General features: G+C 37.3%; 1 protein-coding gene across 1 annotated transcript in view; it reads left to right on the top strand.

The window, feature by feature from the left end:
* The window catches only part of tns1a (tensin 1a), a 60666-nt gene that overhangs the window by 18992 nt on the left and 24395 nt on the right, over positions 1 to 17279 (top strand). The window contains exons 2-11 of the mRNA XM_016273631.1: positions 5420 to 5451; positions 12149 to 12226; positions 12999 to 13045; positions 13432 to 13603; positions 14862 to 14912; positions 15008 to 15130; positions 15914 to 15978; positions 16079 to 16162; positions 16784 to 16896; positions 17022 to 17082. Coding sequence (XP_016129117.1) covers positions 13020 to 13045; positions 13432 to 13603; positions 14862 to 14912; positions 15008 to 15130; positions 15914 to 15978; positions 16079 to 16162; positions 16784 to 16896; positions 17022 to 17082 — 695 coding nt within the window. The 5' untranslated portion in view covers positions 5420 to 5451; positions 12149 to 12226; positions 12999 to 13019. The remainder of the gene's footprint in view (positions 1 to 5419; positions 5452 to 12148; positions 12227 to 12998; positions 13046 to 13431; positions 13604 to 14861; positions 14913 to 15007; positions 15131 to 15913; positions 15979 to 16078; positions 16163 to 16783; positions 16897 to 17021; positions 17083 to 17279) is intronic.

Below are 17279 nucleotides of genomic sequence, written 5' to 3'. Positions count from 1 at the left end.
CCTGTGCACTGAGCGCTCTCTCCTCCACATCATGAGTAGACATGCCCCTTACTGCTGATTGGCTACAAGTTTGTTTTGGTACTTGGCCCAAAACAGTTTTCTAAAGCGTTTTTGAAAAAATACATACCCCACATTTAATCGACAACAAATTGTGACTCCCGGGAAAAACAAGACGCCTGGTCACCTTATCCCTACCCCTTCGGGTGCTGAGGCCATTGTTTCAGATTGCTAGTTTGCATTTTGGTAGCCTATCCATCCACTGCGGCTGCCATACTGAGACTAGATATGCAAATGCCCCTTATCCGATTGCAATCCAATGACAGGGATGCACATTTTGAAGGACAAGACTGTAGCCTATAGGACAGTGGCAGCTAGTCAATACCCTCCAAGTTAGCCAGGGAAGAAGCCTACTTCAACATGTTAAATATACTGTATATTGCAAAATATTCATGAAATTGCATTATTTAGTCATACTATTTGACTGGAAGTCATGTTAGCACCTGTTAAAAATAAAAAAAATAAAACTCTATTTCGTTTGTTTTGTGTATGCGAGGTGCCGGACAAATGGGTAGGCTTGTTCGACTTCATGCGGCGCCGCAAAGATCGGCTGCCGCTTGACAAAAGCAATGCATTCTGGTTAGAACATTTGTCCGACTTTGATCTTACATTTACAGTGGTACTGCTCATCCTTGAATTCTAAAAATAGCCTTAATTGACAAAAAAAAAGGCCAGTAAAAATGTATGTACTGTTACACTTGTGAACTTCCAGCCAAAGATGTACTGTACTTAAAGCTACGCTATGTAACTTCTGGCCCTCTAGCAAATAATGCAAAAAAAAAAAAAATACTTATAGTAGTTACTTGTGGAGGGAAATTATTTTGGTAATTGCATGAGTTGTGCTTCAGCGCTGTTATTCTTTGTGGATGAATCTGATGACTTGAGGTACACACCTGTGCCCATGGTTACAAGTGATCAACTTAGTGTGAATGTCACCAACAACATTAAAATACTCAATGACAAAAAAAAGGTTAATACAATACCTACCACTGCATATAGTAAGCTCAGAAAGTTTACTGTATTTTAAAGATAGTTTTGAAGGTACCCCTTTAGTTTAGGGACCAATTCCCACTATTAACTGGTTGCTTATTAGCATGCATATTACTAGCAATTGGCTGTTTATTAGTACTTATAAAGCACATATTAATGCCTTATTCTATATATGACCATATTTTAGATCCCTTAATCCTACCCCATACCTAAACTCAACAACTACCTTACTAACTATTAATAAGCAGCAAACATATTATATTTCCAAAAAAAAAGTAATAATTACATAGTGCAGCTTTAAGGATACAATGCACTCCAAACATAACAGTGAGTCCTTTCTTGTCTAAACATGTGCATTGTTTTGACTTAATGTATATTACATCAAACCTGTGTTGCACTGCTGTCTTGCAGAACTGGCACTAATCGATCCCCATGTGAGGTTTCATTCAGTCCCTCTCTTTTGAGGGTCATAGTGAACTAAGGCTTCTGCTGACTAATTAATTTCTACTTAAATGCATCCTCTGGCACTTAGCCTCTTTACCCAACAGCTTGTGAACAGGACTGTGGACAAATTTTGGCAGAACCTTCAGCTCTGTGAGACACTGGAAGGTATGGGTGCATTCTGTTTCATTCTAGCCCTGGATGCAAACCCGCAGTGTCCACCTTGTGTCCTGTTCCATTCCCATGAATGTGCTTCTCGCTTTAGTCATAGTCCTGCTCTTTGCAGTCTTGGCAGTATTGTGGCAAGAGTCTGGAGGTGCTCATGGTCATATCGGCCAAGTCAACATGTAGCCTTTACATAGTTTAACTCAAATGTTAGGCTTTAGTATGGGTACTATGGGGGTAGCCCATTCTGAGTTGTTCACTGGCTCTATTATTGCAGTTCCTTCTGAATTTTGTGTTGTGAGCAACTTATGCTCCTCACTTCATCCTTAAGTCTATTGCTGTTTCCTTTGTATGAGATGTGCTCTTTGCACTTTCCTTGTTTGTCTGTCTTTTGCACTGATACCCCATTTGTAGCCTCCCCTGTTGACAATTTTGATATGCATACCTTCAGCATGTGTCCTTTTTTTGACACATGCCATTTTTTTCCTTATTGAATGACACCCGCACTTCTACTGCTCACCCCCACATCTGTAACATGTTTTTTTGTTAATCCCTTCTTTGCTTATAGTTCAGGCCTGGTTGTACCACCATTTGTGCACCTTCATGGCACATAGAACCTCTGCATGTTGGGCTTGCAAATTCCTCACATTGTTTGCTGGCTGCATTGTTCTGTTTCTTAAAATAAACTTGTGCTCAATGTGGTCATTGCTTATTATACAGCATCTCTCAGTGCATTTCTATTGATTTGTCTCCATAATTGCAGCCCTGTTTTAATTTCTTTAGCATCTTTTTTTTTGCTAAAGAAACATATGTATCCTTATACGCTACATCTTAATTCTAACTGAACAAAATTGATTTCCATCTTGCTACAACACTAATATTTATTTGACTGACTGTTGAATACCATCATACTGCCTACCATGCTAGCCATCTTCTTTCCCTTGCTTAACAGCTTGACTTCAATGTTTTCACACATTAAACTTAATCTTTCTGCTCTAGCGACTTCAGGCCCTCTGTCTCTCTCTCTCTCTCTCTCTCTCTCTCTCTCTCTCTCTCTCTCAGTCAGGATGTGAAGCTATCCCTGTGAAGTTGAGAAGCTATCCCTTGCAAAAATATAGTGTATGACAAATTCTTGTGGTAAACTTATAGTGAACATTGCCACAAATTTATATTTTCACATGCAAATGAGCTTTGTGGCTAAAAGTTTGCAGCAAATTTGCGGCAGACAATTGTGGCAAGACTGTGGTGAACATGAGTACAGTACAGGTGCTTCTACATTTTGGTGCAAATTCAAGGTATTTTTTGTGTCATTGTTTTATATATCCAAACCTTCAGTTATCTCTTGAAATGAATACATATTCTAATACAGTACAAATCTCAACACAAAATCAAGCACTGTGTGCAGTATTTCTAAAAATATTTATCAACATGACAAATCAATTTAGATATTTGAAGATATTTGCTCTAACAAATTCAACTGATCAATATTACAATATTTATAAATATATATATATTATACATGTTTAAATCAATATTAAATATTATGAATATTTAAATAAAAAAATAATGTTATTTTACCCTTAACCATTAAATTATATAAACTCCATTTACTTGTTTTCTATTCACTTATCCTATCAAGCATGACTACTCCCCTACAGGTATAAGTTCACTTCTTTATTGAAATCTGCATCTTTCATTTTCAGATGATCTGAAAATGAATTGAAAAAGAGAGTGAAACTAAACTGTATCATGGGGTGACACAGAACATTAAGCATGTGTTATTCATTTCATTGCTCAGACTTTATTAATTTTAACATAACTGCTGTTGATGTCTTGCCATACAGATCACATGATTCTTAAAGTCCCTCCATGAAATTGTGAATGGTGAAGCCTGGGCCTTCATGCTGGAACCACTCAAGAGTTGTTACAAGCCATGTTTTTAAGACTGCCAATGACTTCAGTATCAGGGGCAGGCTTCATTCTCTTTCAGGATCTACTGGTAAATAAATAAGTTTCTAAACAATCTATATATACAGCTGATATAGAATATGAGCATGGATATTCATCTAATCACATCTAACATCATCAGCAGGCAGCATATTTACACACATTAAAATTAAAACCTTACTACTTCCTCAAAGGAAATATAAAGTATAGGAAAGAAAAATGGACACAGATTAAGTAAGATTCAAGTGTTAACTGATAGATTCAGTCATGGTCAGAAATATTGGCACCTTTGGTAAATATGATCAAAGAAGGCTGTGACAATAAATCTGTATTTATCCTTTTAATATTTCCTTTTTTTTATCACAAAAATCGAACCTTTCAACAAGTAAAACAAATGAACGTGGAAGGGGCATCACATTATTCAATAAAAGTTTTCTGTACATGTTGGCGACAATTATTGGTACCCCTAGAAATGATCATAAGTAAAATATATTTGAAGTATATTCCCAATCATATTTTCAATTTTACAAAATACATTAGGACAATGTAGTCACATGTTGTAAAACAAACATCATAATCAACAAAATCTTTCAAAATGTGTCACTGAGCACAAAATTAAGCTTCTGAAATGGTCATCCTAGTTCCCTGACCTAAACTTAAGAGTAGTAGAGTGTATCAACATGGAACTGAAGGATCTGGAGTGGTCTCTAATCTTTTGTCAGGTGTTCTGAAACACATCAGGAATTATGGGAAAATACTCTGTTGTTATCTTGGGGAAAGGATGTTGCAAAAATATTGAATAAAAGATTGTTATTTGTGGCCAGTGTGTATTAGAGAAAAACATTTATTTCATAATGAGATTTCCTCCCATTTTCATTTGTTTTACTTCAATGAAAGGTTAGGTTTTGTGAATTATTTAAATAAAAGATCAATAGGATTAACAATGCCGATTTAATTTTACTGACTCCTTTGTTCATATTTACCAATTAAAGATAGACAGACAGACAGACAGATATATATATATATATATATATATATAAATAGATAGATAGATAGATAGATAGATAGATAGATAGATGTTTCTTACAAATTTGCTGTTTTGAAAAAGCATCACTTACATGATTCATGTAGATCTGAAGAACTGTCACATTTATATATATATATATATATATATATATAGATAGATAGATAGATAGATAGATAGATAGATAGATAGATAGATAGATAGATAGATGTTTCTTACAAATTTGCTGTTTTGAAAAAGCATCACTTACATGATTCATGTAGATCTGAAGAACTGTCACATTAGCAGAACTTTAGTCATATCTGTTGACATGACATAAATTTCATGCTATGTTCATATTTTTTGTCATTTATATATTTTGTTATGAAGTGCTTCACTTCAGAGAAACTCACTGCTTTTAGGTTGCTGCAAATTTGCCGCAAATTACCAATAAGTTAGCCGCAAAGAAATGTTTTTGCAAGGGTGTTACAGTCTAAATAGTGGTAGATACTGTTTGCACCAAACATACATAGCAACAAAAAGCATCTTGTTTATATTAAGTACAAATAGTGACATGCTATTCACATAAAGTGTAAATAGAGGTAATAGGATATTTGTACTCAGGGCAAACAGTGGGCAAAGACAAATTAGCCATGGGTACTTACACCTGGCTTCTACAACACATAGATCAGATTATGCTTACAAAGACCTTTTATAGAGTGGATTGGTACAGTAAGAATAAATGGCTGTTTATTTAACGTTGAATTTAACAGATCTATGATTACATTTAATAATTTTTTTTCCCTTTTCCTGCAGAGTGCAAGTTGTCCTGCCATAAGAAATGTGAGGTAAAGGTAAATCATGGATTTTTTTACCCTTTTCTTTCTTTCTTTCTTTCTAAGAGAAAGATCACAGAAGGATATCTTTGTATTCTCTGTCTAGCTGTGTATCATGCTAGATTTTGACATGAAGGATTTTCTTTATGCTTTTTATTTCAGCGACCTTCACTGACCTCTATGTGTACATGTGTGTTAGAATCACACTTGAAGACATGGGGCCCTATTTTAACCATCTAAGCCCATGGTCTAAAGAGCAAAGCGCAGGTGCACTTAGGGCATGTCCGAATCCACTTTTGCTAGTTTAACGACGGGAAAAACAGCCGGTGCACCTGGCGCATTGTCTAAAAGGGTTGTCCCTATTCTCTTAATGAGTAATGGGTGTGTTTTGGGTACAACATGCAATAAACCAATCAAAGTCTCATCTTCCATTCCTTTTAAAGAGGGAGGAAACGGAACTGCTCGTGTGCAAGCAAATAGGTAGCCTAACTCTAATACATGCAATGGCTATCCATTATGACATGTAGGCATTTTTATATTTATGTAGCCTACACAATAATAATCTTTTACATTGTAATAATTAAATTTTTAATATTTGGCATGTTTGTGTGCTGCTGTGCGTCCCTGTGAGTGTAATAAGCGGATGTACGCATGCTGTGGACCCGCCTATAGGCAGATATTACTAACGCACTTTTTAATTACAAAAAAATACTGCATTGACTTTAGACCAGGTTTTAGTTGGTCAATGGCACAGTCTATTTCAGTTGCCTCAAAATAGCAACGTGCCAACAATGCGCCTGAACACACCTCATTTTCAGACCAGCACACCCATGAGCACACAAATGGGTGCAAATGCATTTGCTATTAAAACAACATGGCATAGGACATGAAAATGATAACTGCGTAGGGCTGAAACTAGCAAAAAAACATTTGCGTTGCGCCTGCCGCAGCATTGCATTGGTCTGTTTTTTTACCGGAGCAGGGTTAGCACAACTTTTGCAGGGTTAATTGCAATGCCAAATGTGAAACATTGACACTAAGACATCTAATCAGAAATAAAACAGCATGGCATGACACAAGCTTTGTACAGTCACAGAAGCTGTATGTTGTACGACAAGCCGGTTATTTAAACCACTCGCACACTGTATTTATCCAATCATGGTTGCTGATACTGCAGATATGCAATTGAGAACTTTAATCCTAGGTTTAAGGATGAGCAGTGTGTAACCTGTGGTTTAGAATGAACAAAGATTGCATATTTTCAGTGATAAAAGTCCTATAATTAAACACATCCATTCACAATTCAAACAGCTGTCACATTTCACCTGCTAGAGGCAGTAGTAGATGTAGATGAATTTTATTTATTTGTTTGTTTGCTTTTTTGTTGTTATAAAATCATTTTACATACGCACACTGCACAAATATAGAGTTTCTCACTGTTTGCAAATAATAACCACTCTCCTACACGGTTTATTTATTACTTTTTAAAAGCAGAATTAATATTTATTAATTTATGGATAAATTAAAGCAACCGTGCTGCTCATATTTATCACACAGTAAAAATGCCCCTCCCCGCGCCCAAAACGGGTTGCCTGTGGACGAGTGAAAGGAGAGTTTTATAATGACAGGACACGCATTTATACAACACTTTATTCAAAAGGAAGAACCGCTCGTTCTGCGCGTCATACGTCATTACGCTATTTCTGCGTCAGTTTCGGGGTTCAATCCGATCGAGTGTTTACATGCACTCTCAATCGTATTAGAAAAGGAATAAACCACCCCCTTCAATCTGATCGAAATTTCATTCCGATCGAGCTCAATCGGATCGATTAAGGTGTTTACATTAAGGTTTTTCTGTCTGATTGAGCCATCAATCCGATTACAAATGGATTATTTGGTTGCATGTAAACGTAGCCACTGTGTCTTTCAGTCTGGACTTTTTGCATTTGCATTATTTCCATGCCTGTGTTTGCTGTCATACTTATTTGATTTGTCATTTCATTCAGCTGTGTTGCCATTTGCACTGTGTACTTGCAGTGGGTTCCCTCTGTTTCAGTTCAGTTGGCCCGGTCTCATCAGTGTTACTTGTTTGAGTTGCCTGTGTGATCTATTAAAGACTTTTGGAATCGGAATCTTCATCTTTGTGCATTTGTATACAGTGGTTGTGACAGAAGACTGGACCCAAAAGTCATTTACAGTGGTGGTTTTTGTGTGCTTTTTTTTTTTTTTTTTTTTGGCTTTGTGTTTTTTCTTTCTCCATGTACTGTGGGCAATTCCTTGACCTAACCCATCCTTCCACCCTTCCCAGATGACTGCTTCTGGTCATTTTTGATTGCTGGACTTAACAATGCCACAAGGTCCAGTTGTCTGGGAAGTCCCTGAGGAAGATTTGCTGAATTTGTGGAGTGGGTGCTGGTCTCATGTGGATTACTACTCACCATTGGACCTGATGACGACAATGCCAGCCCCACTCTCAACCCAGTGCCCAGCCAGAAACCATCAGACTGCGAGGAGCGTCAGCATCAGCCCACCTTAGACAGAAAGCCTGATTTGCCACGATGTATGAGCCAGTGCCAACAGGAGTGATGGAGCAGAACATCGCCTCAGAGCTGGAGTTACATGGGAGTTCATGTGGTTTACGAGGGAATGGAAGTGAGCCCCGCCCAGACTCCTGCCTCTGAGATTACGTTTCTGGTTACTTTGTTTTATTGTTTTGATTTTGGAGAGGGTGATTGCCTGCCCCCATTACTACCACCCAAATCGAACTGCTCCTCTTATGTCTCACTGGTCCCTCCCAGCCTCCCTCTCCTGCCTCCTCTCCAAATCTTTAATGTTGTCCAAATCATGTCGTTTTGTGCCAGTCCCTCTGTTCCTCCTCAGTCTCTTCTCTAGCCTTCAACCACTCCTGCAACCCTGTCCTCGCTGTCTTACATTAGCCCCTCAGCCTCCTCTCAGTGGTACGGCAACACTTCGGGCCTGCTGCGAGCCAGCTCCTCCTGGGAGTGGGGATCCCTTGGCTCTGTTTCCGTCCTCAGATTGCATCACTTCACCTAGGTCTGTTCCCCTGACTCCTCCTCCTCAGCTTCTTCCTCCCTCAACTCCAGCAGTGACCATCGGGTTTTCAGCTCAGACCACCAGCTCCACCTGGGTCAGACATCACCATGTCCACTGCTCTCTGGCCCTCCACCCCAATGGTTCCATTTGGCTCCAATTCAGCCCTCCAGTACGCCACTTCCATCTCAAGGGGTCGTTGGTGTTGCTCTGTTGCAGGCTCCGGAGCATTTAGTGTTAAGCCGGGCTCACACTGTGTGATTTTTTTTTAAAGTCCTATTGGATTGTACTTGTCAGACTGTATGAACATGATGATCATGTCACACTGTGGGATCTCAGTTGTCATTAATGTCAGACTGTACGACAGTCAAGACACGTTAAAAACGGGTGCGCGCAAGAAAACTTGTCCGAAATTTAACCCATACTCTTAACCCATACGCTCTAAAGAACGATTCGTTCAAGAACCTAACATCACTAGCAGCTTCCGTTGACATGTGCAGTGACTTCAGAATTATAAAAGTTTATTGCAATTTAAGAGCAACTTTTGGGAGTGATAACCAAGGAGTGAAGACTGATTCAGTGGAGCTCACATGCCACCCATCTTAAACATAGGCAAGACAGCATAAGGCAATAGGCAAGTTTCAGAGCAAATTCAATCTTCTATATGATTTTTCTGAAACCACATACATGGATTAATTGGTGTGGGGGAAAAAACTGTTGGCGGTTTGATTTATGCATTGATAGTTCATACTGATGATTAAATGAGGCAATGAGCAGTTAAGCACTTCTGCAGTTCATATTAAAACAACTTCCACTGCCTAATGTTCATTATTAGAGACAAGCAAGCTAATTACAGTTTTTGTCAAATTTGAATGATATGTTAAAAATGTTTGGCTCTATTTTAATAGTGTTTAGTTTTAGTTGAGCTAATTAACTTGCTAGACACTGCAGTTTTTTTTTTTTTTAATTATTCAGCTTCAGCTCACATAGTTTAAGTGGGTCAGTTGACTATGATTATTTGAAACAATTGTATTCTTTTAGACTTTTGTACTTTGAAAAACATTATTAGTACATCATTTAATATTTTAAATTTAATAAAGTTTTAATTAAAACTGTGGTGACCCACATTTTATGTTTATTATTGTTGATGAAATAAAACATATCATTATAAATATTTGTCTGTGTCATAGTTGAACAAGTGAGGTTAAACACAAAAAGAAGATGCAATATTTTGAAGAATGTTGGTAACCAAAGAATTGACAGTAGCCATTGGTTTCCATAGCCTATTTCTCTCAAATATTGTTCACAAATCTGTCTAAATCTGTGTTAGTGAGCACTTCTCCTTTTGCCGAGATAATCCATTCACCTCACAGGTGTGGCATATCAAGATGCTGATTAGACAGCATGATTATTGCACATGTGTGCCTTAGGCTGGCCACAATAAAAGGCCACTCTAAAATGTGCAGTTTTACTGTATTGGGGGGTCCGAAAACCAGTCAGTATCTGGTGTGACCACCATTTGCCTCACGCAATGCAACACATCTCATTCGCATAGAGTTGGTCAGGTTGTTGATTGTGGTCTGTGGAATGTTGGTTCACTCCTCTTCAATGGCTGTGCGAAGTTGCTGGATATTGGCAGGAACTGGAACACGCTGTCGTATACGCTGATCCAGAGCATCCCAAACATGCTCAATGGGTGACATGTCTGGTGAGTATGCTGGCCATGCAAGAACTGGGATGTTTTCAGCTTCCAGGAATTGTGTACAGATCCTTGCAACATGGGGCTGTGCATTATCATGCTGCAACATGAGGTGATGGTCGTGGATGAATGGCACAACAATGGGCCTCAGGATCTCATCACGGTATCTCTGTGCATTCAAAATGCCATCAATAAAATGCACCTCTGTTCGTTGTCCATAACATACGCCTGCCCATACCATAACCCCACCGCCACCATGGGCCACTCGATCCACAACATTGACATCAGCAAACCGCTCACCCACACTGCGCCGTACACGCTGTCTGCCATCTGCCCTGTACAGTGAAAACCGGGATTCATCCGTGAAGAGAACACCTCTCCAAAGTGCCAGACGCCTTCGAATGTGAGCATTTGCCCACTCAGGTCGGTTACGACAATGAACTGCGGTCAGGTCGAGACCCCAATGAGGATAATGAGCATGCAGATGAGCTTCCCTGAGACGGTTTCTGACAGTTTGTGCAGAAATTCTTTGGTTATGTAAACCGATTGTTGCAGCAGCTGTCTGGGTGGCTTCTTGGAGGTGAAGATGCTTGATGTGGAGGTCCTGAGCTGGTGTGGTTACTCGTGGTCTGCGGTTGTGAGGCCGGTTGGATGTACTGCCAAATTCTCTGAAACGCCTTTGGAGAAGACTTATGCTAGAGAAATTAACATTCAATTAATGTTAATTGTCAACAGCTCTGGTGGACATTCCTGCAGTCAGAATGCCAATTGCACGCTCCCTCAAAACTTGCAACATCTGTGGCATTGTGCTGTGTGATAAAACTGCACATTTTAGAGTAGCCTTTTATTGTGGCCAGCCTAAGGCACACCTGTGCAATAACTATGCTGTCTAATCAGCATCTTGATATGCCACAACTGTGAGGTGGATGGATTATCTCAGCAAAGGAGAAGTGCTCACTAACACAGATTTAGACAGATTTGTGAACAATATTTGAGAGAAATAGGCCTTTTTGTGTACATAGAAAAAGTCATAGATCTCATGAAAAATGGGGGCAAAAACAAAAGTGTTGCATTTATAATTTTGTTCAGTGTATATTCACAGAGACATGCAGAAGTAAATGTATTAATAATCAAATATCAAGAAATTTGTATGTGAATACTTCCATCACTTCTATACCTTCTTTAGATCTATTCTTTATAGGATTATTCACAAGACTCGCTTCTACTTCAAGCCTCTACCATAGCTTGTTCAAAATCATACATCAGTTCCTACACAGACATATTACTATTACATACTGTATATACATTAAATATTACTGCACTGGCATTATTTCTTCATAGTTCATAGATTTATATCTAGAGTGGGTAAATGACTGGAAAAAACAATAAACAAAAATAATTGTGATAACCACCCAGCTCTAAAAACTTTGTCTTTGTCTTTTGATTTTCAAAAGTTATCCTTAAACCTTCTTTTCAGTGCAGACCTATAGATTCCAGTCAATAAGATGAGACTGGAGCTTTGTCAGAGCCTTTGTCCTGTAAAAACACTCACAAATATTGTTTGCTGAGTTTGCTGTTCACAAGAACATTTTTATGATGAGGCAATAAGCTCAGGTAAATCTAAAGGGTTAAAATACTTTAACAAATTTTTCTTAAAACTATTATGAAAAAAACATTTAAGTATTAGAATATTTATTTCAGATTTTAGATTTGTGTTGTTGTTGTTTTGGGTGTAGGCCAGTTACATTCAATAACAGGTCCAGTCAGTTCATGTTAAATGTTGAATTAGCTCTTGTATCTCTGTGTAATTGATTTTTATTTTTTATTTTTTTTAGTAAGTTCAGTTTTGTGCTTCACAATTCTATCAGACAAGGTAGAGACAGGAAAGTTGTTGAAAATATAACAGCTGCATTCAACCTAAATTTTTCTCCCTCTATCTCCTCCTCTTTATATTTGCAGGTAGCCACAGCCTGTGAATCTACAGCTACTACAACGACTACAACTACTACAACAACTACTACAACTAACTACAATCAGGTAAGATCAATCAGGTAAGAATCAAACAAACTGCAGAGAAATCTAAAAAAGAGTTGTTGTTGTTGTTGATGTTTTTGTTGTGGTTGTTTTTAGTGGAAAAAAAATCACACCATTTTTAGCACACAGTTCCAAACTTTTTAGCAAAAACATAACTTTGATTATTACAGTGTTGTTATGTAGTTGTATTATACATTTGCATTGGTGGTAAAATTTTATTTTAAAAAAATCAGGTTTTCTTTATTGTATAATTGTATTATTATTATTGTGCGCTTTGAGTTATAGCAAGAAATTTGAGTTACAGCAAGGAAAAATTATCAAATTTGTCATGTGTTCACCAAATGCCCTATGGTAATATAAATATGTGGCAATAATCATTATAGACCACACCTAAAAAGAATAGGTCATATATGCATAAATATTTATATTTATTAGATTTATGTGTGTACAGAAAATTACAGATGTTCAATTAGATTGTGTGTGTGTGTACTTGTTTATGCTACATTGTGGGGACCAAATGTCCCCACAAGGATAGTAAAACCTGAAATTTTTGACATTGTGGGGAGGGGAAAAAATATTAAAAATACTAAATGATGTTTATCTGAAAGTGTAACAATGCAAACAGGTTTTCTGTAAGGGGTCGGTTTAGGGTTAGGGGATAGAAAATATTGTTTGGTCAGTATAAAAGTAATAGAAGTCTATGGAAAGTCCCCACAATTCACAAAAACAAACATGTGTGTGTTTGTGTGTGTTTTCTGTTGTCCTCTATAACCAGGGATCCACAAAGTCTCCCAATATGGACTCCAAACGAAGGCCATCCAGGTATGTATGCTAAGATACACTGGCTAGTAGATTTTATTTGTGGTTGTATGATCTTGATATTTGTCTTTTGGCTCAATGGGATCACTTTATAGCAAATATTTTATAAGATTAATTAGAAAAAAGTAGTGTTTCTTTGTGACTAAACTTGAGATGATTCCACATGTGTTTGCCATGTGTGCCATGTCTGATACTGTGTCAACTCCTCTATGACCTGCACAGCTTTAGTTACAACCAGAAAAATAATGTGCCATGGTGAAAATGATCAGATTAACTGTAAATTCCTGTGTCAGAAAATCAATAAGAAAAAAACGGGCTGAATAAGATTATAAATATCTGAATCTTCTTTTATTTAGTGTCTATCATTTGTTATTTCTGTTCCATTTAAGGACCCTAAGTCTGATACAAATAATGGAGGAAAATAATGAAGTGGACCTGGTCTACATCACAGAGCGCATCATTGCTCTGTCCTTCCCTGGTGGAACAGAGGAGCATAAATACAGTGTACATCTGAGGGAGGTGACCAACATGCTCCGTTCCAAACATCAGCAGCACTATCTAGTAAGGATCTTCCAAAATTCAGAGCTACTGACAGTCCCAAAAGAATCCTTCAAAAACTGTTCTAGTAGATTCTTTATGGCGAACTAGGGTTTCTTTGCATGACTATTAACTGGTCATTATGTGATGCAGTGTGACATGTCATGATGTGACGTGATGTAATGATCACTTTCTGTGAGGATGTTAAATGATAGGGAATCTCTATGTGTAAAAAATAATTCTACTTGGGTAGCATATACTTAGTTGCTTAGTCTTAGACTTAAACTTGAAAAGAACCTGAACAAGAGACAAGTTACAATAAATAAACCAGGCAAAAGTCAACGTTAAGACTTAAATACAAGGGAAATATCATTCAATCAATCAAACAAAAGACACCTGAGCTTTGTAAAAGCATTAACAAATTACTTTCAATATACCACGAATAACCCCTAAAGATCCTCCTTCTTTCCGGAGCAATATTACAGATATATAATATAATTATTGTAATAAATATGTCTATATTTCATAACAATTACATTTTACAGCAACTGTGTGAAAACAAGCCTGGAAAGAGACATGAGGATCTGGGGGGGATGAAAGATTCTTAGTGCATTCCAGGGAATTAATGATGGTTTATATCGTAAATTAATTCGGTAGAGCAGACCACAAATGCACAGTATATGTTGTCTCTTTTCATGTACTTACAGCAGAATACAAAGGAAACATGAAAATAATCAGGAGGAAAATAATGCAATGGGCTGAAAAGAGCTATTTTATAGATATTGTTGTTATATCATGTCACATTAATATACCGAACGTAACATTATTCTCCTAACTTCTGAAAATAGAAAATGAATGAAAATTTACAGCCCATTCAGTCAAAATGACAGATTAGTATTATTTGTAGCACAATCTTGTGATTTGAAATTATTTATTGCAGTCTTTTTGAGTGGAACTTCCCCAAACCGTAATTTAACCTCTCATATTTTAAAACGCAGCAGGCTCATTAGGAAAAAGGTGGATGCATTTAGTTTAACAGCATTAAGCTATACACGTCCATTTTAGAAACTTACATTATTTTCGTGCTCCATCCATTCAGTAAATGCAAGTCCTTGATTGAGCGGGCTTGTCTTGCATGTTTACTTCTCAGGTAATGTTAACTCTATGACCCTTTTGCAGAAGAAGAGAATGTATACAGGTTTGGAATCAGGATAAGTATAAGTAAATAGGATGTTCTCTACCGTGCGCAATTAATGTTTAAATGTTTTGTTTCCAATTTCAGCTGCTTAATCTCAGCGAACGGAGGCATGACATCACCAAGCAGAACCCAAGGGTGAGTTTATGATCGATCTATCTATCTATTGATATAACAGTTCCTGTCAGCTTGTGGTCTTAAAGTTGATTTATGCATGTGTGCGTTCATGACAGGTGCTGGATTTTGGTTGGCCCGATCATCATGCTCCTGCTCTAGACAAAATGTGCAGTATCTGTAAAGCCATGGACACCTGGCTTAATGCAGACCCTCACAATGTGGTGGTACTGCACAACAAGGTAATCGTATCACATCTGGCCTTGGGCATCCAATCTCCACCTCCTTCGCCTTGCATGACTGACATGATGTCACTGTAAAAAAAATCAGTTGCTGCCTTAAAGTTTAATCAAATTGGCATTTAAATTTAGATTATATTTACCTGACTTAAAAAAAGTTGAATCTCATGTAACTTAAGTGTCTTATCTCAATCATAAGAGAAGTGTTTTCTAGACACCTGCTTTCTAGTTAGGTGTAATGACTAGAGATTATATAAATAATTTTTATTTTATCCTGCATGTATGGCTCATGTGATTGTCACTGGTGGTGGTTGAGGAGAGACCCCCCCACATGATTGTAAAGCGCTTTGGGTGTACAACAATACACGATAAAGCGCTATATAAATGCATCATTCATTCATTCAAAAGTTGTAATTTGTGCCAGACAAGCAACCACCACTGACATAATTGGAAATACCAGGTTGGAAAATTAATGGTGTCCGAATCAATGGAATAGTTCACCAAAATGAAAAATCTTGCATCATTAATTCTCACCCTCAATCTGTATGACTTTCTGTCTTCTGCAGAACACAAAAGAAGATATGTTGAGGTCCAAACAAACAAAAGTGGACCCAATTCACACAATTAGGGGAAAAAAGATGCATGCATTTCAAAACTAGCCAGCGTTACGAAATAGGATGTGTTAAACAAATTACTGAACTGAAATCCCAAAATGACAGTAACTGCTTTGTTTTCACTTTGCATGTTCTTCTTGATCATTTGGTAATTTGGCAACATTTCTTGCAGGGAAATTGGGGGAGAACTGGTGTTGTGGTGGGTGCTTATATGCACTACAGTAACTTATCTACCAGGTAGGATATGTCTATTTGAAACATTGTTGTGTATTTAGGATGCAGTAGAGAGGATCATGTATTTGTGTAGAGTGTTTATGTTTTGCATTCATATTTTCAGTGCTGACCAGGCATTGGACAGGTTTGCCATGAAGCATTTTTATGAAGATAAAGCCATGCCCATGGGCCAGCCTTCCCAGAGGAGGTCAGCAATGCACCACACATGCCTATTTTGACTCTGCAAAATATCCATGCAGACTTCAAATACTGGTCCTGGAATCAGTGCTGCTTGCAAAACCACACTAAAATTATGATTTGCTTTTGTTTTGTGTTTTGTTTTTGTTTTGTTTTGTTTTGTTTTGTTTTATGAGAAATAGGTAATTTTGCTTTAGATATCTGTGAATCACATCTTTTCTTGAACTGAGTCAATGCATTTGCAGTTCGGGGTTGAACCAACAGGTGCTACCAAAGTACATGTGCTAAAACTGGAATTGCAGTAAAACATAAAAAGATATCCATGATAATTAGAGTTAAATCTAGTGATGTTAAGAGTCAACCATTATGAATAATGATTAATAATACATTCTCTAAAACACTTTCATTCTCTAAAATCTAAGGGTCATTTGGGGATTTTTTAACGCCAATTTCATATAATCATCATATAAGTATATTTTCTCTTAATGGCTCCAAAATACAATTAAGCATTACAATGATGGTGATCACTGAAAAGGGCTAAAAAATGTAAAAATGTAAAAATATAAAAAATTGTCATTGCATTTTCATATATTGTGTTTTTCCCCTTTCATAATGCTGTGTGGATGTATAGGTATGTGCATTACTTCGCTGGTCTCCTTTCTGGTCATGTAAAAATCAACAACAAGCCCCTGTTCCTTCACCATGTCATCATGCATGGCATCCCTAATTTTGAGTCAAAAGGAGGTGGGCGCACACACTGCTGCACATTCAATTCATCAGTACAATTTTATGTTTATGTATATTATTCTATGCTGTGTACAAGCAACTGTAAAATCTGTGCTGTGCTGTACTATATCTAACCCCATCAGGTTGCCGACCCTTCCTCAAAATCTATCAAGCAATGCAGCCTGTGTACACATCTGGAATTTAGTAAGTAAATTGCTTCCTAGTGTGCATGCTGAAAAATTTTAATACATAAAGTGTAGTTGTGATCTCATTATTGTAATCATAGACATTGTATGTAAAGTCTGGTTGTAGCAAGTCTGTGCTTAGTAACTAACATACATTTTAATTCGGTTCTGTGTGATCTGTAGTGCCATATTCAACTTGCTTTGAATGATGTTTAT

This window comes from Sinocyclocheilus grahami, unplaced genomic scaffold (assembly GCF_001515645.1).
Source record: "Sinocyclocheilus grahami isolate Dianchi unplaced genomic scaffold, SAMN03320097.WGS_v1.1 scaffold80.1, whole genome shotgun sequence".
Taxonomy (NCBI): domain Eukaryota; kingdom Metazoa; phylum Chordata; class Actinopteri; order Cypriniformes; family Cyprinidae; genus Sinocyclocheilus; species Sinocyclocheilus grahami.
The sequence above is the reverse complement of the archived record's forward strand: the minus strand, read 5'-3'. Positions and strand labels throughout refer to the sequence as shown.